Source organism: Tenrec ecaudatus, chromosome 9 (assembly GCF_050624435.1).
Source record: "Tenrec ecaudatus isolate mTenEca1 chromosome 9, mTenEca1.hap1, whole genome shotgun sequence".
Lineage (NCBI taxonomy): Eukaryota > Metazoa > Chordata > Mammalia > Afrosoricida > Tenrecidae > Tenrec > Tenrec ecaudatus.
In genome coordinates this window covers 148,259,636-148,287,509 of record NC_134538.1, presented here as the reverse complement: position 1 = coordinate 148,287,509, position 27,874 = coordinate 148,259,636, and the positions used below count along the sequence as shown (strand labels likewise).

Here is a 27,874-nt window from a genome sequence, read left to right as displayed (position 1 = left end):
AGCCTGGAAGGCATGGGAGTCAACTTTGCCTGGAGCCTGAGGGAGCCACCGGAGGTACTCAGCAAAGAGCCTTGGCTGGGCGATGGGGCTGGGGCAAGCCCAGACCCAGGAGCTGATTGATATGGAGGCTCATGCGTTTGCGTGGGATTCGTGCTTCCTCCTGGTTGAGTGGCATGCCTGGTTATCAGCGTTCTCTGTGTTAAGGTCCTAACCTGAAGGCGTGCTGAAACTGGCCGCCAAGCAGCTAGGGCAGTCTTCTAGAACACAGCGACTTCTGCCAGGCTGCCCTCACTGCCTGAGGACTGAGCCCATGCCCTGACCCCTTGCATTCCAACTCCCAGACCTTTACATATGGAGGACTCAGAGGGCCCACCCTCTGTCCCCAAAGCCTTCCCTTCAGCTCGGGTCAGTCCTTCTAGCGGCCAGTCAGCCAGCTGAGCCCAGCCTCCCCAGGGCCTGACATATCAAGAGGCCAGCCAGGCAGAGCATGCCCCCAAGGACCAGCCAGAGTCTCTGCGATAGGCCACAGACTTTATTTTGGGGCTGGAGTTGTCCACCTCAGCGGTTCTTGGCCGAGCCGCTTGACATGTGCAAAAGCCCCCCCAGGCAGCTGGGCCTCGCTCGCAGTGTGTACAAAAGGCCCCCACAGGGCAGAGCTGTGCAGCCGTAAAAAAACAAAAAAATTAATAGTATGAAAGAGAGCTCAGTCCCCCAGGAAGCCGACCTGGGCAGGTGTGCGTGCTCCTCCAATTGTGATTTTCCAAGTCCTGGCAGTCCCGGGGCCAAGGTGCGGTCCTCGAGGTGAGGGGCGAGGAGGCCCGGCCGGTAGTGCGGGTTGAAGTGGCCTTTCTCACACACACAGGCCCCCAAGCACTGGCCTCAGTGCCACAGAAAATGCAGGGCTTCCCAGGCCCCTCCACGCGGCCTTCGTCACAGCCTCTGCTCCAAAGCCTGGCCCCACTCAGTCTTCCGGTCACAGTTGAGGGGAGAGAGCCACTGCCCTGGGCAGACAAGGCCCTCAGAGCCCCAGGGGCACAATAGGAGGGGAGTGTACCATTGGCCTCCCACCTCAGGCAGGCATTCTTTAGGCTGACTGTGCGCGTGCCCGTGTGTGTGTGTGTGTGTGTGTGTGTGTGTGTGTGTGTGTGTCTGGAGGTGGGGGCCGAGGCTGGGGGAGGCACGTTGGGAATTCAAGGCACGTTGACTTTAAAGGGGCTTCCAGGGACGCTTTCGTCACCCCATTTGACGATGAGGATGTAGTCCCCCTTCTCCTTAACGGTGTAGGTGACGTTGTACACCCGGTTGCCCATGTGTTTGACGTACACCTCCTCACACGGCGTCTTGGGCCCGTGCACACCCACCATCATCATGTTGGTGCCTGGAGGGGGAGGGGAAAGGGGTGAGCTCCCGGCAGGGGCCCTGTCTCCCCCAAGCCCCCAACCGCACCCCTTGAACTCCCAGCCCTTGGGCTCCCTGCCTGCTTTGCTGCAGTCCACAGTGAACGAGTTCTTCTGGCCCACAAAGGCCTGCGACAGGCCGGGGCCCCGGGTCACCACCTTGCTGGCGTCGGAGGAGAACTTGGGGATGGAGCTGTAGCTGGAGCCCCGGCTTGAGGACGACTTGGTGACAGTCTCCACCAGGACTGTGGAGGTTTCATGAAGGCTGTGGCCTCCAGACAGACGGGGACCTGGGAGCAGAGTAGCTGGTCAGGACTTCCTGCGGGGTCTTCGGCAGAGGGCCCTCAGCCAGCACAGGCCACCCTGCCCTGAAGTGGAGACACTCGATACCCAGGGTGAGGGACCCCCTGCCTCCTTCCTAATGCCAAACATGCGCCCAGGCCCCAGCTTATCCCTGGGTCTTATGCCTCCACCCTTCAGACTTTGTCTAGAACCCCAGTACATCCCCGAGTGAAGGAGGTCTTGCTTTAAAGAGGAAGTTAGAGCTAACTCAAGGGGCTCTTGTAAGAGAGTGGTTACAAGTTGGGCTGCTAACTGCAAAGTCCGCAGTTCGAAACCACCAGCGGTTCAGTGGAAGGAAGATGAGGCTTTCTACCCCCATAAAGAATTAGAATCTCAGTGTGTCCCCTAGGGTGGCTAAGTGTGGAATAAGGTCCCCTCGACTTTAGATGGCTCGTGCATGGTGTTAGAGTGGGCTGGAGGACCGCTCCCTGAGCCGGGGCACTCACCTGTGACCTTGGCCTTGAAGGGGCTGCCCACAATGTGCTGCGGGCCTCCATACTTGATGGCAATGAGGTAGTTGCCGGGGGCCATGGGTGTGTAAGTGACCACGTGGCCCTCGGGACATTCCCGGCAGTCCAGCTGTACCTTGGAGGGGCCGTCGATGGTAACGGACAGGGCCCCTGAGCCAGCATTCAGCGTGTTCACGATGAACTCCGAGGACACACCTGCAGGATGGGAGGTGGCAGCACTGTGGCAGAGATGCTTCTGGCCTCAAAGGAGGCCCCAGCCGGCCCATGCCTCATCGGGTGAGGTGTTAGGGACAATAAGGCCCCGGTGACCCTCGCCTACCCATCACTTACCAGTTGTGCCTCCCTCGAGCCCAGGGCCATAGGCCGACACCAGGCCTGGGTCCCCTGCCTGGCTCTGCTCCCCAACCCGGATCTTGAAGGGGCTGCCGGGGATGTGGGCGCCATTGAACTTGACGTCGATGGAGTGGACGCCATTCTCGTGTGGGATGAAGCGGATAGTGTGTTTGTCTGAGGGACAGAGGGTTGGCAAGTGAGCTTCTGGCCTCTCCTACCCCAGCTCCTCCGAGAGAGAGAGAGAGAGAGAGAGAGAGAGAGAGAGAGAGAGAGAGAGAGAGCAGGGGGCTCAGCCAGCTTACCACTGTCCAGCTCAGAGACGTAGCACTCTTCCACTGCGCCCGAGGGTGTGTGCACCCTGGCGTCCATCACGCCCCTCGCACCGTTCAGCTGCACCGCAAAGGATGCTGGCTGGTTCACCTTGAGCCCCGTCTCCTGCAGAGGCCAAAGGAACAGGTCTGGATGGGCTGCCCACCCACTGTCCAGGGGCTCCCTCCTCCAGCTGCACTGGGGAGGTGGAGGTGGAGGGGAGCTGCTCCACATGCCTCAGTGGGAGGAGGTGGGAATCAGGTCTGTGAAATCCTGCCGTAGCCCCACCAAGCCACACAGTGTGACTACCCATATCCAGCCCCCTTGTGGAAGAGGGTGCCTGTCAGACTGGGAAGAAAGCCGAACACCCAATGCAGGGGAGGGCAGGGAGCCACGAGCTTGGCAGAGCAGTGCACACACAGCTTGAGCGGCTCAGGTGAAGTAAGCACAGAACTTCCTGGAGGAAGCCACCTGGGAGGGAGTGGAGGAAGCACAGGGAGGGCGTTGGGGGGAGTGGGGGAAGGCTGAGCCTGCAGGTGGTCCCTGGAAGTTGCCTAGGCAACTCTGAGGTGTAGCCAGGAGTGCCTGTGGGATGGGCCTGGCTGGGCAGGCTGTGCTGTGCTGGCCTGCTGGGTGCTTGCTCTGTGCCCACACCCCAAGCTATGCCCCTCCTCACTTCTGAGCCCAGCTAGCAAGACACCCAGTCAGCTGCCCGGCCAGAGAAGCTGCAGAGCCTGTGCTACTGATACATTTGGCAGCGAGTTTCTTTCCAGGTCCCAGTAACACAGTAACAAGAAACAACAGTTGGCAGTAAAGACAGAGACAGAGTTCTGAGAGGCAGAAACAGGCTGGGAGCCCAGGAGGCAGGGACCACACGCCCTTGGCAGAGTGGTGCGCACCTGGAGGCTAGTGACTGTGAGGCGACGGGCGTCATCCGAGAGCGAGGCCACGGGCACCACGAAGGGGCTGTCCGGGATGTGCTCATCGTTGAACTTGATGGAGACCTCATAATCACCTGGGAAAGGGGGTCCCGTCAGCTTGGGTCCCAAGATGGGGCCCAGTGGGCCCAGTACCACCCCACTCCACCACAGCCCAGGGCACAGGCATGAGACAGGCACAGTTTTGCAGGGGTGTGGGCTGGAGGGAGCCAGGCCTGGGGTGGCCCAGCCCTAAGCCTGTGGGCCCCTCACCTGGCTCCTGGACAACGTAGGAGACCCCGCAGGAGCCATCCTTGCGATCCTCAAAAGCAATCTCGGCCTTGCTGGGCCCCTCCACGGCGATGGACAGGCCCCCGGCCCCTGCCTCTCGGGTCCAGATGCTGAACTCAGCTGGGGGCAGGCAGGCGTGGCAGGTTAGCACTGCCACTGACTGGCCAGCTGCCCCAGTCCCTCCCACACCGGCTTTGAGGCTTACCTGGCACACCAGCCACCCCTCGCTCCAGCCCTGTGCCTCCGGCCCGCACCTTGTGGGCCCCGCCTTCACCCAGAGGCCCCACAGTGAACTGGAAGGGGCTGCCAGGCACGTGCTGACCACGGTACTTGACAGTGACCGTGTGGGGACCCATCTCCTGGGGCACGAAGCGCACGCTGTATGCGCTGTCCTCTCCTTCAACGATCTCTGCGGCCTCCGTCCTGCCAGAAGGGCTGGTCACCTGAGCAGCCATGTCCTGAGAGCTGGCCTCACCTGCTGGGGGGAGGGCGTGTGGGGCAGGGTCAGGGCCATGCAGGGGCCACCTCCTCCCCTGCACCCACCTGAGAAGGTGCCCCTGCACTCACCCTCCTGCTGCCGGGTGATGCTGCCGAAAGAGCCCAGGCTTTCTCTGCCCAGGAAGTCCCCGAAGACGGCTGGGAAGGGATCTCCGCCTACCTGGGTGGACTCCTCCACCCTCACCTCCCGCTTGGTCTCTCCACCGCGGGTCTTGCTGATCTCCGTGCGCTCGGTGCGCGTGTATGTGTGACTGCTGCGGGTGAAGGTGCGCGTCAGACGCTCCTGGGCGGACACCATCTGGAACCAGTTGCCTGAGGGATGCGAGCTGGGTGAGGAGGGCCCACCAGGACCCTGAGCCACCCCATAGCCAGGCCCTGCCCTGTGTCTCCCTCCCTGGGCTCTCCAGTCCCCACCTGGGATCTTGAGGTTGAGGTCACAGGTGCTGCCAATGGTGGCGATAGAGGGCGCCTGCCGACACCGGGTGATGCTCTCCTTCATGCGGCCCTCACCAGTGACCTTCACCGTGAAGGGACTTCCTGCGGGGGAGGGCGAGGGCACTCAGATGGGGCATGCCAGCCTCCTGGTGCCCCCTGCCTCCTGGTCCCCCTGCAACCCGAATCTCACCAGGCACGTGCTTGTCAGCGAACTTGATGTTGATGACATAGGTGCCAGGCTCCGTGGGGCAGTAGGTGACTTTGCACGTGCCGTCCTCCATGTCCTCACAGTTGATGTCCACCTTGCTGGGGCCTTCAATGCTCAGCCCCAGGCCTCCGTAACCTAGGGGGAAATGAGGGACACGTCTGTCTTGGCCCCTTCTGCCCACTGCCTGCTTCTACTGCCCTCCTCCGTGAGCTGGGGGGAAGCACAGCCCCTCTGCCCCTGCAGCCCTCCTCTGCTCTAGCTGGCTCAGCACGGAGCTGGTGGCCATGTTGCCCAGGGACGCAGAGCTCGGGGACAGGAGGAGGAGGGTGAGTCAGGCACTGCCCCCCTTGGAGGGCTGGAGAATTCCTTCAGCAGGTCTCCTGGGATGCAGGGCGAAGCAGGTGCCCAGGACAGCTGAACTTTCCCTTAGCAATGACCTGGGACATTCACATCCCCAGAACGTGAGTCCCGGCAGTGCAGACACGAAGGTGTCAGGGCCTGGCCCGGAATGGGACTGGCCAGAAGACATCAGGGACCTTCCCTTCGGGGGCTCAGGGCAGACGTACCCGCGTTGCGAGTATCCACGATGAACTCTGCCACCTGGAAGGTGTGTCCCTCTGACAGGCCCTTGCCCCAGACCCGAACCTTGCTGGCGTCCCCGATCTCAGAGGGCCCCACCAGGATCTTGAAGGGGCTGTTGGTGACGTGCTTGCCACTCTTGCGCACGCTCACCACGTGCTCCCCGACCTCCTTGGGGGTAAAGGAGATGCCTGTGGAGACAGGGGTGTCAGGTCCAGGCCGGGTCTGGGGGCTCCCACCCCCCCTCCGGGCGCCAGGCTCACCGATGTGCCGGTTGGGCAGTCGCTTGAGCAGGCAGGGCTCCTCGCTGCCCGAGGGGGCGCGGATGCTGGCCGTCAGCAGGCTCAGGTCGCTCTCAGTGACCTTCAGGGACACGTCTGTGGACGTGCCCACGTTCAGCTGCGAGGTCCTCATTGAATCGTCCCCTGGGGGAGGGTGGGGGGCAGGGACAGTCACATCTCCACGCAGGCCCTGCCCTCGGAGCAGCGGGGGTGGGGACTCAGGAGACTGGTATGCAGAGGCTGAGGTCTCAGGGTGCAGCTAGGTCTCTGCATAGCTGCCAGACAGGCACCCCAAATCCCCTCGCAGACCCTCTTAGATGTCTCGGGCCAACCCTGAAAGGAACCTCTGAGTACTGGCATCCTGAGTCGGGGCTTTTGTAGGAAGTACATGCCAGTCTGGGCCCCAAGCCCCAAGCCACAGCCCTGGCTCCTGCTCTGACAGGGTAAGCTTTGAGCACACCGCTTCGGTTCTAGGGCTGGTTTTGGTGTCTGAGAAGAGACCACCAGCAGCCTGACTTCTTGTGAGCTCCAGTGCAGATTACAGAGGCTCGTGCTTCCCAGCATGGGGAGTGGAGTGGGGGCCTACTCACTGCAGGGATGTGCCTGACATGGGTCCCCTCAGAAGATGCTGTCCTCACATCTGGAGAGACTGCACATGCTGCCAGGTGGGCATGGAAGTGCACACGTGTGTGGTTGTACACCATGTGCATATATGTGTATGGCATGTGCTCACCTGTGTTGGTGTACTTGGTGTGTACGGTGTGCCTAAGGTACATGTGTGTGTGCTGTGTGCACACGTGTGTAATATACACAATGCATGGGTGGTGCGTCTGAAATGCATGCACACGTGTGCTGTATATGTGCCATGTGTACATGTGTGGTGCGTTCATGGTGTGTGCATGTGGCCTGTGGCGCCAGCTGCCAGTGTGCCCGCACCTACCCACCTACCCACTCACCCACCCACCCACCCACCTGTGATCTTGGCGGTGAAGGGGCTCCCTGGGATGTGCTTGTCGTCAAAGCGCACGATGATGCTGTAGTCCCCCGGTGCCGTGGGCAGGTAGGACACGGTGCAGGTGCCGTCCTTGTTGTCCTTGCAGGTGATCTCCGCCTTGGATGGGCCCTCCACAGCCAGGGACAGACCTCCTGGGGGTGGCAGTGGGCCTGAGATCAGAGTCCTGCCCTCTCCCCAGCCCCTGGCTCATCTCCTAGCTCAGTCCGTGCCTGCAGCTCCCCTCACCTTCCCCGGCATCCTTGGTGACAACGGTGAAGGTCGCCGGCTTGTTGACCATGCCATGGCTCAGGCCTGGCCCGTAGGCACTCACATGGCGGCTGTTGATGGCGTCCACGTAGAACTGCAGGGGACTTCCTGGGGGTTTCCCGGGAGAGGAGGCTGGGTAAGATGTGGGCACCCCAGTCCTTCCCCGGCAGCTTCCCTCCTGAGCCACAGGACCCTGGGCAAGAAGGCGCTGAGCAGGGATGAAGGTGTGGGTGCCAGCCAACTCACCGGGGATGTGGTTGTCGTCATACTTGATGCCCATCTGGTGCAGGCCCTTCTCGGTGGGCGCGTACCTCACTGTGATGGTGCCGTCCTTGTTGTCAGTGATGTTGGGCCGAGCCGTCTTCCCAGAAGGCATCCGTACCTCCCCTGTCAGACAGATGTGATTAGCAGGGCCCCTGGTGGCTTCCACCCGACGCCCCATCCCACCCTGGCCCAGCCCACCTCCCAGCAACCCTCACCCCCACCCCTGAGTGGCTCGGCTTCCCCTCCAAGGCCAGGTCAGGAGGCAGTGGGCCCCCCCCCCCCCGCCCCCATACCTTCTCTGAGCCACAGTTTCACCCGGCGGGCAGTACCTGTGAGCTCCCCTTTCTGCACAGTGAAGGGGATGACCAGGTTGAAGGGTCGCAGCATGGACTCCATGGCCTCCGTGGGCACGACGGGCTCCTCTGTGGCCTGTGGTGAGTGAGAGGGGGTGGCGGTTGGCTGGGGCAGGCCTTGGCCCGGAGAGAGGTCAGAGAGGCCAAGGAGGAACCAGGTGGTGAGGCTGAGCAGCAGAGAGATGCAGCAGCTGCTAAAGAAGAGGTGTGTGCCCCACCCTCCTGGGGTCCACCTGTCCCGCCTGACTCCCACTGACTCCGCCCAGGGTCCATCTGCTCCCCAAGAGAGGCCCTGGCTGCTGGGCGACAGAGACAGAGGTGAAGGAGGAGGAAGAGGAGGTGGCTCGCCGGTACAGGCGGCAGTACCCAGTGTGTGGGGTAGGCGCCGGGCCGGAGCGGGGCGTAGGGCTGGTGTAGCGGCAACGCTTCAGAGGGCTCCTTTCCGTGGGGCAGGGGGTCACATGCCTGGGGAGGCAGGGCACGGGGCACAGTGGGGCAGGGGATCAAATGCCTGGGGAGGCAGGGCAGGGGGCACAGTGGGGCAGGCAAGTGCACTCAGCTCAAGGGACCACGAGCCGACTCCCAGCTCCCAACTCCCACACTCTGCCATCGAGAGGACCCTAGTCGGTGAGGAGTGCATGGTGCAGAGAGTTGAGCAGCCATATGGTGTTTTTGTAGCTGTGATCTTTTGGAACTGGGCTGCCAGACCTTTCCTCCGCAGTGTCTCTGGGATGGATTGAACGGCTACGCTTCCAGGAGGCTGGCAGAGATTAGCCATTTGTGCCACCAGGGCCCCCTGGCTGGCTCGGAGCCTGGTACCCTAGGGTACCTGAGGGGCAGGCTGGCGCCTTGGGGCCTTGCCCCCTACTTCCTCTTGCGAGGCCAGCTCTGGGGAGATGAAGCCGGTGATGATGGCCACAGAAGCCCACCTCCTTTGGGAGAGCTGGCTCTGGGTGTCCTGGGCCCAGAACCATATGACATGGGGCAGTTCTGTGATTCCTGCCTTGGAGGGCTGGAACTGCCCCCAGCCCCCAGCCCGCATCCAACCAGCAGCAGCCTGTCAGTCCACAGCCCTCACCAGCTGTCAGTCCACAGCCCTCACCCGGCCTGCACCGGGAACTCACCAGCACATGGAAGGGGCTGTTCGGGATGTGCTCGCCTCCGAAGCGGATGGTGATGACGTATTTGCCCGGCTCGGGCGCTGTGTAGTAGATGTCGAAGGTGCCGTCGTGGTTCTCCACCACGTCCACGTCCAGCTCAGCCCCGTCAGGCGTGGACACCGTGCATGTCACCTTGCCTTTGCCGGCTGCCTTGGCATCCACTGTGATCACTGTCTCCTCCCCGATCTGGATGCGGGGCCCCAGGCAGGCACCTGCCACAGAAGCACCAGGTCAGGTCCATGGGACAGGGTCCAACCCTCCCGTTCCCTGGCCCTCAGGCAGGAAAAGAGGCCACTCACCCAGGCCGTGACCCCCAATGGACACTGCAAAGAGAGAGAGAGAGAGAGTGTGAGGCAGCTGCCAATCCCACCCCATGTGAGTGGAGGGGCTGGGAGGTCAGCCCTGAGGGCTGTGAGCTAGGGCTGGGGCAGCAGAGTGAGTGCCCACCTGTGACGAGGCACTTGCTAGCATCCCCCGTGGGCAGGGCATGGATGCGGAAGGGCGAATAGGGGATCTCGTCGCCACCGTACTTGATGGTGATGGTGTAGCGGCCACTCATGTCGGGCAGGTAGGACACGGTGTATGTGCCATCCCCATTGTCGCGGATGTTGGCTTTCTTGGGTTTGCCCTCAGGGTCCTAGGGGAAGAGCAGAGGTCCAGGTGGGCCTGAGCCAGGGCTGGACAGGGTGGTGGAGTCCAGCAGGATCTGGGTGGGGGTTGGGGATGGCAGGGGACGCACCAGGATCTGGACGGTGAGGAGCCCCTCCCCAGCGTCCCGGGCATCGATGGTGAACTCCACGGGGAGGCTGGCAGGAATGCCGGATGCGTTGAGGCCAGGCCCACTGGCCCGCACCTTGCTGGCATCGTGGGCTGGAAGCACCTTGATCTTGAAGGGGCTTGAGGGGCAGAAGGATGGACAGTTGGCTGGGGGTCACTAGAATGTGGCCATGCTGGGCCTGGAGTTCACCCATTTGCATGGCTTGGAAGGGGGACATCTCCTACCAGCGGGACACCATTGATAAAACTCAGATCCTGGTGAAATAGTCACATGGCAGCCGAAAACCATATGTATACCCTAGCTTGTCATGCATTCATTCCAAAAATTGGGGCTATTTAAAAATGCTGCGGGATGCGGGAATAATTAAAAATTGGGACTGTCCCGCCGAAAGCGGGATATCTGGTCACCTTACTCATGACAGGCTCTGAACATGCCCTCTTTCCTCCCAGGGACACCCTCTCCAGCCCGCGGTCCTCTCTCTGATGTGCAGCGTGGGGGGAAGGCTCAGCGGGAGGAGAACCCCTGCACAGAGCCGCCTCCGGGGCAAGAAGGGGCCCAAGGAGGGATCCCCCAGGAGGCAGAGCCAGCTGGGGACAGGGCAGCAGAGACCAGGCCCCACTGATGCAGCCCTGTGGAAGCCTCCCCCAACCCCCAACACCCCTCGCCTCCAGATCAGCCACAGTGCAGGCGCTGCCATTGAGCCTCACCTGCGAGGCACCTCCTGGTCTGCATACTTCACGGCTACCGTGTAGGGCCCGTCTGTGGCCGGGGTATAGTTGACAGTGTGTGTGCCGTCCCCATTGTCACGCACCTCCACAGGCTCAGCTACACCTGGGCAGGGGAGTCAGTCAGCTGAGTCCTCTAACACCCCACCGCCTCCTCCTTCCACCTGCTCCAGAAGATCTGTACCTGTGGGGCCCAGCACGGCCACCTGCAGGGGGGCCCGGCCAGCCTGGCTGCAGTCCACTGTGAAGGTCTGGGGTACCCGAGCCCGGACACCGGCTCCCAGGCCTGGCCCCGAGCACTTCACCTTCCCCACGTCCACCACGTCCTTCACCGGCACTCGGAAGGGGCTCCCTGCAGGGACAAGGGAGTCAGCCCCACCACCTGCTCAGCCTGGGGTACACAGAGGAGAATAGCCCGGGGTATGCACAAAGGACAGCCGGGGTATGCAGAGGAGGGAGCCCCAGTTATGCAGCCCTCTGCCCAAAGGGAAACCCAGGGGTGGCAGACAGGTAGGGGCCCTCTCTGCCATGCATACACTGAGGACAGCAGGCCAGGGAGGCTGTCTTGAGCTTGATAGTGTTGAATGACCTTCCCAACCAAGGCCATACCACAGGAGCAGCCCCCCTGGCTCTAACCCCCACTCGCAGCATCTAAGCCTTCCCCCCTCCTTGCCCTCCCTTTACCCAGCACTGCTCTGGGGGGACCTGGTTTCAGATCTCCACAATCAACCTCCTTCCAGGCCCCCTCTCCCAGTGCATGCTCCACCCTACTGCAGTTGCACACCTGGGATGGGCCGGCCCCCAAAGGTGATGTTGACATCATAGTCCCCGGGGGAGAAGGGGACATACTCCACGGTGCAGCTGCCATCCTTGTTGTCCTTGCAAGACATCTTGGCTTCTGAGGGACCCTCAATGGCCAGGCCGAGGCCCCCAGTGCCAGCTCCCCTGCAGGACAACAGTCCCCCAAGTCAGCTAGTGGGGAGGGGAGAGGGTAGACCCTGGGCTGGGCTCTGGGAGATCTGATAGCCCTTGGGGCCTCTGAGGTTGGGAGAGGCCCACAGAGGGGTGAGGCCCACAGAGGTAAAGGTAGCCAGGTGCTGCAGCCTGGGGTCAGGAAAGGGTGGGAGAGTACCTGGTCTCCACTGTGAAGCGGTTGGCCTTGTTGATCAGGCCACCCTGCAGGCCTGGCCCAAAGGCTCGCACCCGGGTAGGATCACAGCCCTCGGTCACGCCCACTCGGAAGGGACTCTTGGGCACAGCCACCTCATCGTACAGCACCTCCACCAAGTGCATGCCTGGAAGCCGGCAGACAGCGTCAGCTCTGTGGGGCAGCGCCCTCCCCGAGTCTGCGCTTCCCCACCCGCCCACCCCAGCACACGGCCCGGCCCTCACCCTCCTCGTAGGCGGTGTACTGTACGCGGTACGTGCCATCCCCATTATCTGTCACGTAGGTGTCCGTCTTGGCGCCCGAGGGATTGAGCACACGGGCCGTGACGTGGTTCCCGCCCGTGGCTGTGAGGGACCTTGCGTCCACAGTGAACTCGGTGGTCACCTCCCGCAGGACACCTGGTGCCAGGAGAGGAGTGCTCAGCATGGAGGGATCAACCCTCGTATGTGCACCCACCCCAGACCACCAGTCCTCTTGCCTGTCCCCAGCCTGAGCTCCCGACCCCATGCTGAGACACCCTGTTCACGTTGAGGCCCTGGTCTAGCCCTCGCTCTCACTTACCACCCCCACCCCACCCTGCCTCACTGTCTGCAGCACAGGAATGGCCCCAGCCCAGCAGGAGGATTCTGCAGCAGGAGGATGCTGATGGACTGAGAGGCACGCCCCCACCCCCAGCCCCAATGCTCCCTCTCCATCCTCTAAAGCAGTGGTTCTCAACCTTCCTAATGCCGTGACCCTTTAATACAGCTCCTCATGTTGTGGTGACCCTAAGCCATAACATTATTTTCATTGCTACTTCATCACTATAATTTTGCTACTATTATGAATCAGGCGACCCCTGTGAAAAGGTCATTTGACCCCCAAAAGGAGTGGTGACCCACAGATTGAGAACAGCTGCTCTAGAGCAGGGATCCCAGCTCTTCCAGATCCCAAACACCAGCTCGGATCTGGTGGCACCCATGCTGATGGCTGGTGACCCTAGATTAGAACTGTAGCCACAGGCAGGCAAAGGCTGAAAATGGGGGAGCACCAACCTTTCAATTAGTGGTTTAGTAGTGGCCCCCATTTGGGGCTCCAAATCAACCCCCCTCCATCAAGTTGATTCAGACTCATAGCAACCCTAAACAGGGCTTGTGAGGCTATATACATCTTTATAGGAGCAGATCGCCTCCCCTTTCTCCTACGGAGTGGCTTGTGGGTTTGAACTGCTGACCTTGCAGTTAGCAGAACAATGCTTACTCCACAGCACCATCAGGGCGTTTTTGTTTTTTTTAATGCCTTTAATCCAGCAGAAAAACAGGGCTTTCTGCTCCGATACAGAGTTACAGTCTCAGACATTGGCAGGAGCAGTTCTACCCTGTCATATAGGGTCGTTATGAGCTGGCATCTCCCTGATGGTGGTAAGTTTGGTTGAGATTTGACCCTTTCATCCAGGAGCCCTAGTGGTGTGGTGGTGCTGAGTTGGGCCGCTAACTTCAAGGTCAACAGTTTGAAATGACCAGCGCCTCTGTGAAAGAAAGATGAGGCTTTCTACTCTTGCAAAGAGTTCTGGTCCCGGAAACCCAGAGAGTCAGTTCTACTCTGTCGGAATTGACTTGATGGCAGTGAGTTTGTTTTTATTTTAAACTCTCTAAGGAAAGTGGAAGGTCTCCCCTGGAACGTGCCCATGGGCAGTTACAATCGTGCCAGGAGAGCAGAGACAAATGTCCCCAGCCCTGACTGCCCTGACTTCCGCCCTTATCTGAGGGGAACCCCCCAGATCCCCTCACTGGCCCCCTCGCTCACCATGTGGCTCCACGCCGGGCCCAGAGACCTTGATGCCGCTGGTGTCCACCGCAGGTTGCACGTGGACTCGGGTGGGGAACTTGGGCACGGGGTGTCCGCCGTACTTGATGGTAATGGTATAGGTGCCAGGGAAGGCGGGGCTGTAGGTGATGTGGTAGGTGCCGTCCGCATTGTTGTGGATCAGCACCTCGGCTTTCACCCCAGCGTCCGAGAGGATCTCAATGGTCAGCTCTGCCTCGCCCGCCTCTGAGCAGTCCACAGTGAAGGTAGCTGCCTCGCCGACCTTGCCTCGCTCCAGGCCCGGCCCGCTGGCCCGCACCTTGCTTGGGTCGAACACAGGCCTGATGGCGGCCTTGAAGGGTGAGCCAGGGATGTGGGCTTCGGCAAACAGGATGTTGATGGTGTACTCGCCCGGCTCTGTGGGCAGGTAGCTGACGGCACAAGAGCCGTCCCCGTTGTCCTGGCACTCGATCTTGGCCTCACAGGGGCCTTCTACAGTCAGCCCCAGGCCACCTGTGCCGGCGCCTTTGGTGTCAATGGAGAACGGAGCAGGGCTGCCCACCAGGCCGCCCTTGAGACCTGGACCATAAGCACAGACCTGGGGGAGAAGGCAGGTGTGTGGGTCCCAAACACCTGGTGGCTCCCAGGCCCTGCCTGGTCCACACTCCACACCCAGGTCAGCCCCTGAGGAATGAGGCCTAAGCGGTGCCCCATGTTACAAGTCCCCACAAAACAGGTAGAGTGGGGAGAGGAGCTGACCAGGCACTGGGCCCGAGACTTCAGACCAGTCTGGCTTTGAGGCCAGCTCTCCTCACCAACTTGCCTCAGGGCAGGTCCTGGGGAGGGGGAGACCTCTGGCCCCAGCCCCTGGCTGTGCCTCCTCCCAGGGACACAAGTCCCTCTGGCCTACCCAGTTCCTCCTCACCAAGCCTCCAGCCCTCACCAGCTTTGTCTCTCCTTACCTTGGAGGGGTCAGGTGGCAGGACACCCTCCACGGCAAAGGGGCTGCCAGGCACCAAGTGGCCATCATAGGTGATGTCCACCTTGTAGGGCCCCTCTTCGGGGGGCATGTAGCGCACGGTCTGGGCTTCGGCGCCACCCCCAGGCTCCAGCTTACAGGGTATGGGCCGTCTCGAGGGCGAGGTCATCCGCACATCCAGCTGGCCCTGACCACCAGCCCCGCGAGTGCTCACTGAGAAGGCCTGCTCTTGCCCCACGGCCACCTCTGGGGAGAGGGCAAGGGCACCATGAGCAGAGAGTTCTGCCCAATTCCCCGCACCCCTCACTCCCGGGAGCCTTCTGCCCACTTACTGCTGTCGAGGCCTTGAACTTTGACTTTGCTGAGGTCCAGTGGGGGTGCCACATTCACCACAAAGGGGCTCTTGGGGACAGGGTCCCCACCATAAGTCACTGTCACTGCCATGTTGCCCTGTTGGGTACAACAGTGGGTTAGAACTGGGTGGCGTGGACACAGTCTGGCGCTGTCCCCTCAAAAGTACTGAGCAAGAGAGAGGACGGGGAGGCAGCTCAGGGACCATGGAGGCCAACCTGGTCTGGTAAAACCTGTCAGTCTGGGGGCGGGGGGTGGGGTGGCACACCTGCTGAACAGCTGTGTACTTGACTGTGTAGGAGTAGTCATGGTTGTCGATGATCTCAAAGTCCCGCACAGCCTCACCCTTAGCTGCCCCGGCAAAGTGCACGTCCAGTTTGGCCTTGCCGGCACCCTTGGTCAGCACGGTGAAGTGAGTAGGTTTCCCGACTTCCACACCTGGGGGGCCCCCAAGACACTGGTGAGGGCCTGGCGGCTGCGCTGTCCAACCCAACCCAGCCTGGCCCCTGCCCAGATGCGTACCAGTGCGGTTCAGCCCAGGGCCCTCTGCCTTGACCTTGTTGGCGTCATGGGAGGGGTCCACCTTGATGTGGAAGGGACTGGCGGGGATCTCCTGGGGGTAAGGGAGGATTTAGTTAGGGTGCTGTATCTCTGAACTGGGCTAAGGATCCACTGTGGGCCCCTCAGCCCCTGCTTCCTGGCTCACAATTGAGGAGGTCTCAAACCACGGGCTCTTGAGGTCCTGAGCTACCTGGTTGGCGAAAAGCACCATGATGGTGTAGTGGCCGGCCCCAGGGGGCGTGTACTTGACGGTGAAGGTGTCGTTGTCATTCTTGATGATGTCAAAGTCGATGTCGGCCTCTGCAGGGCCCACCACGCCGGGGGCACACTTGATGCCAATGCTCACGTCGCCTGTGGGGACACCGCCACCAGACCCTGAGGGGACGCTCAACAACCCCCCCTACTTGGCGAAGTCTCATGGAAGCCACCTAAAGCGGCCTGGGCTCGCGCTCCGCCCTCGGACCCGCCCACCACCCGGCCCCGCCCACCACCCGGCCCCGCCCCTCACTCCCGGGTAAGGCTCACACCTTGGCCCGCCTCGCTGCAGTCCACCGTGAAGTAGGTGGGCTCGTTGGCCTTGAGGCCCGTCTTCTCCACGCCGGGGCCGTACACCTTCACCCGCTCGGGGTGACTGCCTTCCCCCACATTTACCTGTGTGTGGGGGGGGAGTGACGACGCTCAACACAGGATCCCTCCCTCGGAGCTCTCCCCCACCCCAGCACCACCCTTCAAAGTCTGGCCTCTACGAGGGATCCTTGAGTTTGTTTTGTTTTGCGGGGGAGGAGGGGGGCACGGGGGTGAGAAAGGGTGGACCCAGGGCAAGCCACCCTGTCCTGCGTGGACCCCGCCTTTCCTCTGGGACCCCTGGACAAACCCGGAAGGGGCTCTTGGGCACGTTGACGCCTCCCCAGGAGATGATGATGGTGTGCTTGATGGGCTTCGTGGGCACGTAGGAGCAGCGGAAGGTGCCGTCGCCATTGGGGATGACCTTGATGTCGATGGGGCAGCCCTCGGCATCCTGCGGAAACCACAGGCAGAGGGGGCTCGGGGGTGGGGCTCCTTGGCAGCCTGCTCGCCCCCCCCCTGCTGACGTCAGGCAGTACCAGGGGTGCCAGCGGCCAGGGTCCACCCTGGGAGTCCAGAGACCAGGTTCAAAGCCAAACCCACTGCGGGGGAGCCAATTCAGACTCACAGAGACCCCATGCGTTGTTACAGCTGGGTGGGAGAGGCTAAACCCGCTTCCTAAATCCATCTAAAGACCGATCACCCCCTCAGAACCACTAACCACCAGGGGCTCACTAGGAGTTCACTAACAGCTAGGGGCCCACGGTACCCCCTTGTGAGAAACTGCCTGCCTTTCTTTGGGAAATCATCCTCCCATTGCTAATCAGTAGGGCAAACACAAGTACTGTTGTTCTTATCATTAAAATCCACAGGGGTTTTGAAAGAACCCTTAGTGACATGAGGGTTAAAGTGCTTGTCTGTGAAACGGAAGGTGGTGCTTCAAACACTTCAGCTGGCCCGCAGAAGGCCCTGGTGATCCGCTTCTGCAGACAGGACCGCCATGGAAGCCATACGGGGCGGGACTACTCTGACCGACAGGGATGCTGAGTAAGAATCAACATCCTGGCTCCCAGCAAGTTGTGCACTTGGACCCCTGAGACTCGGCCCTGATGCTACCATTCTCTGCTCCAGCCTGCCCCTGCCCTCCTAGCGCTCCTGCTCCCAGGTGAGCACAGTAGAGATGGAGCAACGCGCACCTGGGCGTAGAGTTTCAGCTCCCCTTTGCCAGCTGAGCGGGCATCGATAGTGAACTCGGCAGGCTTGTCCACGATGCAGCCTGTGGGCTCCAGGCCGGGCCCAAAGGCCTTCACCTGTGGGACAGATGGGGCGGCTGGGTGAGCACTGGAGGATACACCCCCCACCCTCCCCACACACACACACTAGGGCTGCTGAGGCCAGAGCCACACCTTATCAGGGAAGCAGTTGGGCGGGGCCGGCTGGATGTGGGCAATAAAGGGCGAGTCTCGGATGTCCTCATCATCACAGATGACGTGCACAGCATACTCGCCGGGCTCCGTGGGCCAGTACCGCACGTCACAGGAGCCGTCACCTTTGTCATCGCACTCGATCTTGGCCTGCGAGGGCCCCTCAATGGAGAAACCTGGGTTTGAAGAGGGCAGAGTGAGAAGGGTCAGGGAGCCAAGTGTCATCTCCCATCACACCTCCTTCAGCCCTGTGTCCCGTCTCCTGTCATCCTGTCACCCTCCACCTCCTGTGCTCAGTAGCTCCCTGCAGCCACACCTTCCAGCCCCCCTCCAATCCCCAGGAACCCCCAGCATATGCACCTTCTGAACCCTTGGCCACTTACCCAGTGTCCCCACCTCCGTGCCAATGGCCTCCACCACAAAGTCGGCTGACTTGCCCACCTGGCCGGTCTCCAGACCGGGCCCCCAGGCCCGCACCTTCTGCGCTCCTGCCTCCGGGCTCACCTGTACCTCGAAGGGGCTGGATGGAGAAGGGCTGCGTCAGGGCCCCGCCGCTCTGCCCAGAGGCTCCCTTGCTCCCTCTCACCCTGAGACCGGAAGCGGGGCTCACCTTCGGGGGATGGCATAGCCGCCCCACGTGATGGTCACCACATACTTTCCAGGCACCACGGGGTAGTACTCGCACTCGAACACACCATCCCCAGCCTCCCGCACCTTCACTGGCTCCTCTGTGCCCTCTGAGAGGAGGAAGGAAGTGGGTCAGCAAGGAGAGGGAGGGGAGTCTCACCCAGAATTCCCTTACCCAGGCCCAGCCTGAGGGCAGTGCAAACGCCAGGGCAGGGCCCACCAGAGCGAAGGGCTGATAGTCATGAACCAGGCTTGCAGAAGGGGAAACTGAGGCAGGGAGGTGATGGGTCTGAGGTCCTATGGGCTCTGTTCACTTTGACTCTTTGAAGAACAGGCGGGGTGGGGGGGGGTTCTCCCTGGGGGATGTGGAGTTGGGTGTGGCCACCTCTAGTTCCTACCTGCCCTCCCCCAAGGCTGGGCCCCAGCACTCACTTGGCCCTTTGACTGTGACCTTGAGCTCTCCGCTGCCAGCACCCTTGGTGAACACCTTGAAGTCTGCCACTTCTTTCACCCGCACACCTTTGGGCTGCAGGCCCCGCCCAGAGGCACGGCAGGCATTGGGATTGCAGGCTGAGGGGAGGCGAGGGAGGCAGGTTAGGGTACTGGGTGGGGGGTTTTCTGTGGACAGAGCTTAAGCCCCTCACCCTTCACCCCTGCCTCATTGAGCCCAGTCCTCCTCACCCCTCCCAGGCACAGGCCAAAGCCTCATGCTCCCTTGCCCCGCCCCCATGTCCCCACACAAGGTGCTTAGCAAGGGAGCTACCTACAGCCTCTGTAGCAGACAGGCCACAGAACACCCCCCCCTCCCCTGCTCTGTGTCCTGGCTGCTGGGACAAAGACGTGGCAGAGCCTGAACAGAGGGCTGGGCCAGGGAAGTTCCCACAGTCCCTGATACATCGTCATGCCCCATGTACTCTGCAGCGCCAAGCACCACAAGGCCGTGTTGGCCAGCCTGGCCTAGAAGAGGCAACGCGCAAACATTAGCCTGCCACAGAATATGGCGGTGACCTGGACCCCACACACACACCAAAACAGGAGTCTCAGCCTGCTGAGGAACACAGAATGTGGCACGGACCCACCACGGGACTCGGGCAATGGTGCCGAATATAGACTTTACAACAGAAATCATCGGGCATGTGGCAAGAACCTAGGCTTGCTGTAGAACAAGACAATGGCACGGATCGGAACCTGTCACAGAATGCCATGGACTAGGCAGTTCCACACCACTGGAGTCATGCCACACAGCATAAAGGAGGCTGGTCAGCTATGGCCATTCCCAGCCCAGCCTCTGCTGGGGTACTAACATGGTACCGCTCTCTTGGCCTGGTAGATGATGGGCATGGAGGGGGCGAGAGGCAGCAGGGGCACTGTGAGAAGCAAGTGGGCGGGGGTGTTTACAAGGGTGACCTACAGTCTGTTGCTTCCCCCTCAGCCCTAATAAGGTGGTACCTGTTCAAGGTGTCCTGCACTGTGACCTCCCCAAAAGCCAAGAGGCAGAGAGACGGAGGGATGGGGTCTCTTCAGAGGCTGCTTCTGCCCAATTGGCACCTCAGTGAGCCCTACACGCACTGCAAAGACCTAGGGCCCTGGTTTCCACCCCCACCCCCACCATCAACCCTGGGCTCTGGTGGCAGTCAGGCTGTCGTGTTGAAAATGATGATGAGGATGGAGGAAGGGCCCTTACCTTCAGCCACGTGGACCGGGAAAGGGCTACGGGTGATAGGGGCCCCAGCAAAGGCCACGTGGACCGTGTGTGGCCCCTCCATCACAGGCCTGTAGGTGCAGCGGAACGTGCTGTCCCCCTTGTCCTCCAGGGCCACCTCCACGGTGTCCCGCCGGCCCTGGGGGTCCACGATCACCACAGCAACGTCACCAGCGCCAGCCCCTACCACAGACACAAGCTGTCAGTGCCCACCTGGGCCAGACTACACCCCAGCACCCCCCACCCACCCACAACAGCCCGGCCCCGACCCAAGCTTACCTGCAGTGTAGATGTCAAAGTAGGTAGGCTTGTTGGCCACGTTGCCCACAGGTTCTAGACCCGGCCCACGGGCTGACACCTTGTTGGCATCGCCCAGAGTCATGCCCACGTTCACCTCAAAGGGACTGCGTTCAATGTTCTGGCCAGCGAAGAGTACGGTCACCTGAGGGTCAGGGATCAAAGGTTAGCTCCCAGGGTGGTGGCTGTGCTGAGAGGGGAGGAGGGTAAGAGTGGCTGGGGCCAGGGTATGGTGTGTGTGAGCTGAGGTGATCAGTCAGCCTGAGCTCCGTGCTTGAATGGAATGGGGAGATAGAGCACAGGGGGCAGGCAGGGAGGCAGGTAAGGGTCTATGGGATACCTTGTGCAATCCAGCAACCTTGGGCACATAGGAAACTGCATAAGTCCGGTCCTTGTCATTGTTGGGGACCACTTTGGCCTGATGGCAAGGAGAAGTTTGTTAAGTCATAGTGGCTACAGCCTTTTTGGCCTCCGGGGAGACAGCCCCCGGGTCACATGGCTTTTGGCCCTGTGGTCCCCAGCCCCTGTAGCCCCCTCACCTCCTCGGTGTGTCCCTCAGGGTCTTCGATGTAGACCAGCACCTCTCCCAGGCCGGCGTCAGCTGTCTGCACCGTGAAGTGAGCAGGCTGCAGCACTGTGTTGCCTTGGGGCTCGATGCCTGGGGGCATAGGTAGAGCCAGGTTATTGGGGGGATGGTCCTAAAGGGCGCAACTGTTCCCACGGGGCTGTGGCTGAGCACCTACCAGGCCCATAGGCGATGGCCTTCTTGGGGTTTAGCTGCTTGGAGCGGACAGGGGCACCTGGCTTGAGCTTGGCCTTGGGGAACTGGGACAGGTAGGTCATGACGGAATGCTCGTCTACGTTGGGGTCCACGATCTCCTCAGGGGCGATCACCTGCCACAGGGGATGTGGGGAGAGTTACACACACCCATTGTGCACCTGCTGGTCCTCTCCCGCAGCCCAGCCTATAAGGTGGTCTTTTAGACCACGCCCCCTGCCTGCCAGTGTACCTGGGGCACTCCCAGCCAGTCATCTGCCTGCTGCATGGCCTCCCGGGCGTTCTCCACGGGCTGGTTGGGGTCCCAGGCCTCCCAGTCGGGGCAGAGGCCTGGAGGGAGAGGGGAGAACAGTGAGGGAAAACCAGACACATAAGCACACACACTGCCCACCCTGCACCCCTCCCCAGCCAGGTACCTGCTGCCTCCTGGTGCTGTGGCCATGGCTTGGGGTGTCCATCTCTGCCCAGAGGCCCCACAGCCCTCCCAAACACCAATAATGAGGCCTTTCTGGGTGGCTGATGCAGCCTAGCAACAGCTCTGTCCAGTGAACCTTGGCCTGCTCAGGCCACCCAGACCCCTCCCATCCTGTCCAGGGGTGGCCCAGTCCCAGTCCCTGTCCCCTGTCTGCCTTGGACCCCTCCTCCCAGCTGTTTTGAAGTCCTGCACCTGCCTCTGCACACTAAGTTCTCCTGCCAACTGCCCATCTGGGGAAACTGACGCACCAAGGGTGGTCTTTTTTTACAGGGAATGTTGAGGGAGTTACTGATCACCCTGTGAAGGGTGCCAAGTGCCTGGTCTAGGCCAGGCCTGGAGGAGGGGGCGCTCACAGGCGGGGCAGGGCTGCCTCCAGGCTGGAATCCATGACGGCCCCCAACAGCTGAGCTCACCGTTTGGCGACCGCACCAGCTGTGGGCAATGGCTCAGCAGCTGGGAATGCTTCCCAGGCGGCCGTGCCCCCGCCTTCCACCCCCTGCTCCCCGGCTGACCCCAGGCCTGAGGGAGGATTTTCCCCAGGGGCCAGGGCTCCCCCAGATTGGGAGTGACCAGCCCAGGCTGGAGAAAGCTCCACCCTCTCAGGACCTGAGGGTTATGGCTATTGGCTGGGGATGCCTCCCAGTTTCCTGATGCGCCCCCACCCAGCTGAACCAGGGTGGGTCACCTGCCACTGGGCGCTACCACAGCAGCCTCAGGCCACACCATCTCAGGCCTTAGCCCCAGATACCCTCGGTGGAAGTGGTGCCCAGGTGGCACGGTGTGCAGCCCCAGCTGAGGTTCAGTTCTGCCCTGGCCATGTCACTGGCCCTCAGCATCCTTGCCTGTAAACAAGGTCACTATTGATTGGAATTGACTGGATGTCAGTGGATCTGGCTTTTTGGTTCAAACACTTCTGGGCCCTGCAGAACCAAGCACTCCCGTCGGTGGTGGGCCGGCTACCGGGAGAATCTCATCTAGGAACAGAGGCGCATCCTGACCACAGCCAGTCTCAGGAGGACCAACAACTCACCAGGGGCACAGTTGTCCACCAGTGCGCCTAGGGCTTTGCCATCTTGCCAGTCGCGGTTGAAGTTGGTGATGGGCAGCTGGGGCACCTTGTTCTGGATCCAGCCCAGCAGGCGCTGCTTGGGCGTCTGCTTGCGGGCATCCTCATCATCCTCATCCTCCCACATGGGCATGGAGATGGAGTAGTGCAGGATCAGCGTCCAGATCAGCCCCAAGATCAGCTTTAGGTTCCCGTCCACGATGGCCTTGCTGTCTGCAGAGTGGAGGACACCAGCAGAGCTCAGGACCCCTCCACCCCGGCTATCCACCCACCTGCCCAAGTGTTCCCAAGTCGACTGTCGGAACGATGGGCACAGGCCTCTGATTTTTGAACCCCAAGCACTCTTGGCTGCCCCGTCTCTCCCTGCTGTCCACTCCTTTTGGGGCCCTTCCCTTCAGAATAAGGTGGCCACCCAGGATGCTCCTGCGCAGGTACTTGGACCTGTTACTGCACTCACTTGTGCCCCCTGTTGGTTCCAGCCATTCCTGCACTTCACCAGCACCTGGCCCTACTGGATTTTATGGCCCTAGCGGGCAGACACAGTTTTTACTGGTTGGTCTGCTTGTGTAGAAGTTTTATTGAGGTGTTAAAAAAAACACCTCACCACCATCAAGTTGATTCTGACTCGTGCAATCCTATAGGGCAGGGTCGAACTGCCTCTGTGGGTTTCTCAGACTAACTCTTTATGGGAGTACAAAGCCTAGTCTTTCTCCCATGGAGAAGCTGGTGGTTTTGAACTGCTAAACCTTGGAATTAGCAGCCCAACTCGTAACCAACAATGCCACTGGGTCTCCTTTATTGAGGTGTGCTTGCCATGTTATAAACTGCCCACAATGAAGAGTATATTTGATAGGCTTAGACAGAACAAATGAATCCATCACTTCTAAAAGTTTCCTTCGGCAAACTCCATGGGGGGGCCTTCCTCCTCCGGCCCCCTCTGTCCCCTTTCTCTGGACAGGGGGTCACTGATGTGTCCCTGTTAGTTAGTTTACAATTTCTGGAGTTTCGTCTAAAGGGGTGGTGCAGATGGGTAGCATGCCAGCAGCAAACCTGAAGGTTAGTAGTTCCAGCCCATCCAGAGGATCCTTGGAAGACCAGCCTGGCGATCTATTTGTGGATACCCCACAGAGCACAGTTCTGCTTGGATGCGCATGGGCTCATCATGAGTTCAGCCAACCTCACGGCAGCTGGCTTGGCTGTTTCCATTTTTTTGGCAGAAACAGGAAGGACTGCTTTTTGTCAGTCTCCTTTCACAGGAGGTCTGGGGCAGTTTACTTTTTCTCTACTCCGAGCCTGGGGTGGACCAAAGACCAAACTCGCTTCTGTCAAGTCGGTTCCAACTGACAGAGAGGCTATGGAAGGGGGAGAGGGAGTAGCACTGCTCCTGTGGGTTTTCCAGACTGTAACTCTTTACCGGAGTAGAAAACCTTCTATTTCCTGAGGACTCCTGGTGGTTTTGAACTGCTGATCTTGCAGTTAGCCGCCCAACGCTAACCATTACACATCAGAGCTCCCCTGAGGCAGGGAAGGATCTCAATAAATGGTGGTTGTATGAATGAATGTTTTAAAACCTAAAGTTGTAGAAGAGGGGGGCCACCCTGTGTCCACCCCAGATGCCCAGAAGGCTTTCGGGGGGAGAGAGGGTATGTCCAGGGCTCTGTTAAGGTTCAGAGGTCATGTCTGCAAACACTGGGGCAAGGGGATTCCGAAGGAGTCAGGGGACCTGTCACCTATGTAGACTGAAGTCTCAGAAGCTGAGACACACCACTCATGGGCCCTTTTGAGGGTGACTGTGGACCAGAACTGAGTAATGGTTACACATTGGGCAGTTACTGGCAAGGTCGGCAGTTCAAAATCACCAGCTGCTGTGCAGGAGAAAGATGAGGCTTTCTACTCCAGTGCAGAGTGGCTGTCTGCTTGCCAGTGTCACTGCAAGGCATTGAGTTTGGTTTCTGGTTCTGTGGGCTAGAAGTGGTTTCCCAGGTCCAGCGGCCCTTTAGCCCCCTAAGGAAAACCTTCGGGAGCCAGGTTAGGAGATGAAATGCTTGGACTCCAGCCTGAGCTGCTTTAGGCTGATGGAAGAGGTTCCGGGTGGGCGAAGATTCCGTCTGTTTACTGGCCTGTGGCTCCCCCACACATTTGCTCCTCTTTCATAGGTTTGGGAAGGGGCGGGGGAAGAGACCCCGGCCTGGGCTCTCCGCATCCCCGCCCCGCCCCACCTGCCTTGGGAGCGGGCTGGCCCCTCATCCCACGCTCGCTCGCTCGCTCTCACCGAGTCATCCTTCCTTCCGCGGCCGGCCCGCCCCCTTTCCCTGGCTCGCCCCGAGCACAATGGCTTGGCCGCTTTCAGATTCCATGACCCGCTCGCTCTGGCCTCTCTCTCGCCCTCTCGCAGCACAAACACTCCGGACTCCCGGCGCTCACACCGTGACACCCCAGTGCGTCCCCGGCTCCCCGCCCATCAGGGCTTCCTGGGAGCCGGGGACCCCCGGAGGGGGGGCTGCGCGGTGCTCATTCATACTTGCTGGAGAGAGACGTGCTCTCCAGCAGCTGGCCCGTGGCCAGGCAGCCAGTGGTCGGCGTCTGGGGCAGGGGCGGGGCAAAAGCCCGGGTCGCACTTGGGGAGCAGCGACCTCCCCCTCCCCTTCTCGGAGGCCGAGAGAGGGAAGCGCAGTTCTAGCCCGACTTCCTCCCTTGAACGCACTCCAGCTAGGGGATACCCCCAAAGGGCTGGGAGGAACCAGCCTGCCAGTCCGCGCCGGCCCCCCAGGCCCCCAAGCGAGCGGGGGAGGGGGGAAGAAGAAGAGGGCTGGGCCGGGGGAGGGGCCGGGACAGCTGCTACCCCCTCGGGCCCCTCCCTCGCTGTTGGCTCCGAAGGACGGAATGGCAACTGGGGAACAGCTGCGGACAGAGCTGCCTCACAGGCGTCTTTGTTTGCAGGGGCTGAGGGGGCACTGGGGGCCCAGGCAGGGTGTTGGGGGCAAGAAGGGCCACAGATTCCCCCAGCCCAGGCTGAGACCCCTTCTCTGGTGATGTGGCACTGTCAGCTCCCTCAGGAAAGGGAAGCGGGGTGGGGGGGGGCCTTTCCAACTACACCCCCCTACCTCGATGTCCAGATGCCTAACTTCAGCCCTGAGACCTTGCCCAGGCCAAGCACTCCACCCCCCTGGGCTGCCACCCCCAACCACCACATGACAAGAGGGGAACCTGAGGCAGCAGGTGGCCCTCGGTTGTCCCTTCACACCTCGAGCTGCCCCCTGTCACCAGGCCCCCTCCCTGCCGGCCTCAGGCCCAGCAGCTGAATTGTTGACAGCTTATCTCATCAGGCGAGGGAGCCACTGGGCCCAAATGGGGGCTGGCTCCCTGTCCTCTCAGCTGGACGGAGGCTCTTCCCTCTCGCCCCCAGCCCAGGGGGGAAGTCCTCCCCACAACTCTGAGGGGGGGGGGCCGTGGCCAGGGACCGCCAGGGGGAGGGAGAGGTGTGCTGGCTCCCTTGCCTGCAGGGAAGGATGGGGCCTGGAAAGGGACCAGGGAGGGAGGAGGAGGCTTGGCGAGCCAGCTCCTCACTCCCTGGAGATCCCACCTGGGACAATCAGTCTGGCCTCTCAGATCCCAGCATGCCTGGGGTGCCAGCGTGGGCACTCCCTCCACACTCACTCCTGTAGTCCACAGCCCCCCTCCCAGCCCCCACCTCGACCTCAGGCCCCCCTCCCCCACCCCTGTCCTCAGGCTTGTCCTTCTGGAAAACTCTGACATCTGCTGTGTCACGGAGGGACAGAGGGAGGCAGGGCTATTTCCAGGCTGAGCCAGCCTGTGGGGTGGGGGCCGATGGGGCAGTATTGGAGCCTGAGGGGTAAGGCTGAGGGAGGGGACTGGACAGGGCAAAGGGCCCTCACATTGACCTCAGCTGCTAATTCAGGAGGCCCAGAGATGGCCCTGAGGGACAGTGGGAGTGGACAGATTGTTCACTACCTGGGGTGAGACTGCAGTGCGGGGTGGGGGGGCCACAGGGGGGAGCTCTAGGTCCTCCCTCCTACAAGAAGTTCTACTTCAGGACCTTTGGGGTTCACCCGGCTCGCTGGGTGGCTCTCCCCCACGCCTCCCTTAGTAATCTCAGCAGAGCTCCTGAGTGCTCACCCGAGGGGTAGGGTCTACCTAAAGGTCTACAGACGGGGCTGAGAGGGCAGGGCACGTTTCTTGCCCCTCAAAGCCCACCCTGGGCTTTGCACCAGCCCCATGCAGAGTGCCTCCCTACCCCCACTCCATCCCATCCACCTTCCAAATCTGGTTACACTCAGTGACTCCCTCCTATGGCCCCCTCCGTCTCTCAGGGGCCAGACCGTTGGCTGCAGCCAATCCCAGCTGAGGTGTGCGTGTGTAGGGGGGGCTGGGGCCATGGGGCAGGAGCCCCCTCCCCTGTGGGGAGCCTGGCAGTGCCTTTTTAGGTGGCAAAGGCAGGGCCTGGCCTGTCTGGCCTCCACAGAGACAGGGGCTGAGCATATGACAGTAATGGGCCTGGACTTGCCCTCCCCACAGCCAGTGGACTGGGCACCGTGGGCACCGGTTTGCAGTCCCACCTCCCGGTGGTGGTGTTGGGAAGCTGGGAGGCCACCTGCTTTTTTTTTTAGGGGGGGTGGGGGTGGCGCAGTGAAAGTTGCCCAAAGGAGGGAAAGGGACAATTTGTTGAGGACAGCCATGGGAGTCTGTGGTGCTGGAGGGCTGGGAAGGGTTAGGCCTGCTCTCGCTGGGTGCCCCTTGGGTGCCCAGAGGCCTGAAGGCAGCGATCTGAATGGCAGGGTAGGAGAGACAGGGTAGGAGCACCCACCCACACCTGTGCCCACCCACGGGGGGGGGGGATGGCAACTCGCCATCGGACCACCTCCCGGATCGCACTGACCGATGGACACGAGCTTGATGTGCTCCCGCTCCAGGAACTCCAGGGCCACGGACACGTTCTCCAGCTTCATCTGGCGGAAGTTGGGGCGCGGGTGGTACTTGCGGTACATGCGCTTCTGGCTGAGCACCTCGAGCAGCGCGATCAGCCGCAGCCCGTCGCTGAGGTCGCGCTGCAGGTCGGTGAGGCGCTTGCCCACGCACTTGAGGTGCTCGTTGCACCAGCGCGTGAACGTGTTCTGCTGGATCTTTTTCCACGGCGCGTCCTCCGCCAGGTCCTTCTCGGTGGACGGCATCTCGTCCACCTCGTCGGCCAGGCCGAGCCCCGCGGGCTCCGAGTAGCCGCTGTTGTTCATCATGCTGGCGGCCGGGCCGGGTGCGGGCCGGGTACGAGCGGGCGGGCCGAGCCGGGTACTAGCGGGCCGGGTACTAGGAGGCGGGCCGCGGACGCTGGCGGCGCTGTCGGGGCGCGACTGCGGGCTGGGCGGCGCGCTCCGCAACTTCTCGGACTTGGGTCGCGCTGGGCGGGCGGCTCGCGGGCCTCTGGCTCGGGCGCTCTCTCCGTCCAGGGGCGGAGCGGTGCTCGGGAAGTGCAGCAGGCCC

The 27,874-nt window shown here is 61.4% G+C and overlaps 1 protein-coding gene across 3 annotated transcripts; it reads right to left on the bottom strand.

Annotated features, from left to right (window-relative positions):
* Positions 1-517: 517 nt before the first annotated feature.
* FLNC (filamin C) lies at positions 518-27,874 on the bottom strand. Of its 3 annotated transcripts, none has more exons than XM_075558642.1 (48): positions 27,276-27,874; positions 22,343-22,591; positions 21,070-21,167; positions 20,803-20,953; positions 20,599-20,717; positions 20,400-20,477; positions 20,042-20,204; positions 19,745-19,945; positions 18,493-18,630; positions 18,044-18,170; positions 17,817-17,953; positions 17,416-17,609; positions 17,206-17,319; positions 16,320-16,463; positions 15,973-16,096; positions 15,636-15,796; positions 15,407-15,497; positions 15,153-15,322; positions 14,866-14,983; positions 14,517-14,779; positions 13,555-14,152; positions 11,994-12,167; positions 11,734-11,896; positions 11,386-11,546; positions 10,786-10,953; positions 10,584-10,707; positions 9,838-9,994; positions 9,546-9,735; positions 9,398-9,421; positions 9,063-9,310; positions 8,305-8,403; positions 7,915-8,014; positions 7,568-7,708; positions 7,301-7,429; positions 7,033-7,206; positions 6,043-6,204; positions 5,767-5,970; positions 5,183-5,335; positions 4,972-5,094; positions 4,627-4,869; positions 4,265-4,537; positions 4,042-4,179; positions 3,751-3,866; positions 2,845-2,977; positions 2,540-2,716; positions 2,186-2,404; positions 1,478-1,687; positions 518-1,378 (listed from the first exon to the last, which is right to left on the bottom strand). In XM_075558642.1, exons 1-48 carry the CDS (start codon positions 27,628-27,630, stop codon positions 1,191-1,193), a joined length of 8,184 nt encoding a protein of 2,727 aa, XP_075414757.1. In that variant the 5' UTR covers positions 27,631-27,874; the 3' UTR covers positions 518-1,190. The 3 variants fall into 3 exon arrangements, with proteins under 3 accessions (XP_075414757.1, XP_075414758.1, XP_075414759.1); XM_075558643.1 differs by having other exon boundaries at positions 4,265-4,534; XM_075558644.1 differs by lacking the exon at positions 8,305-8,403 and having other exon boundaries at positions 4,265-4,534.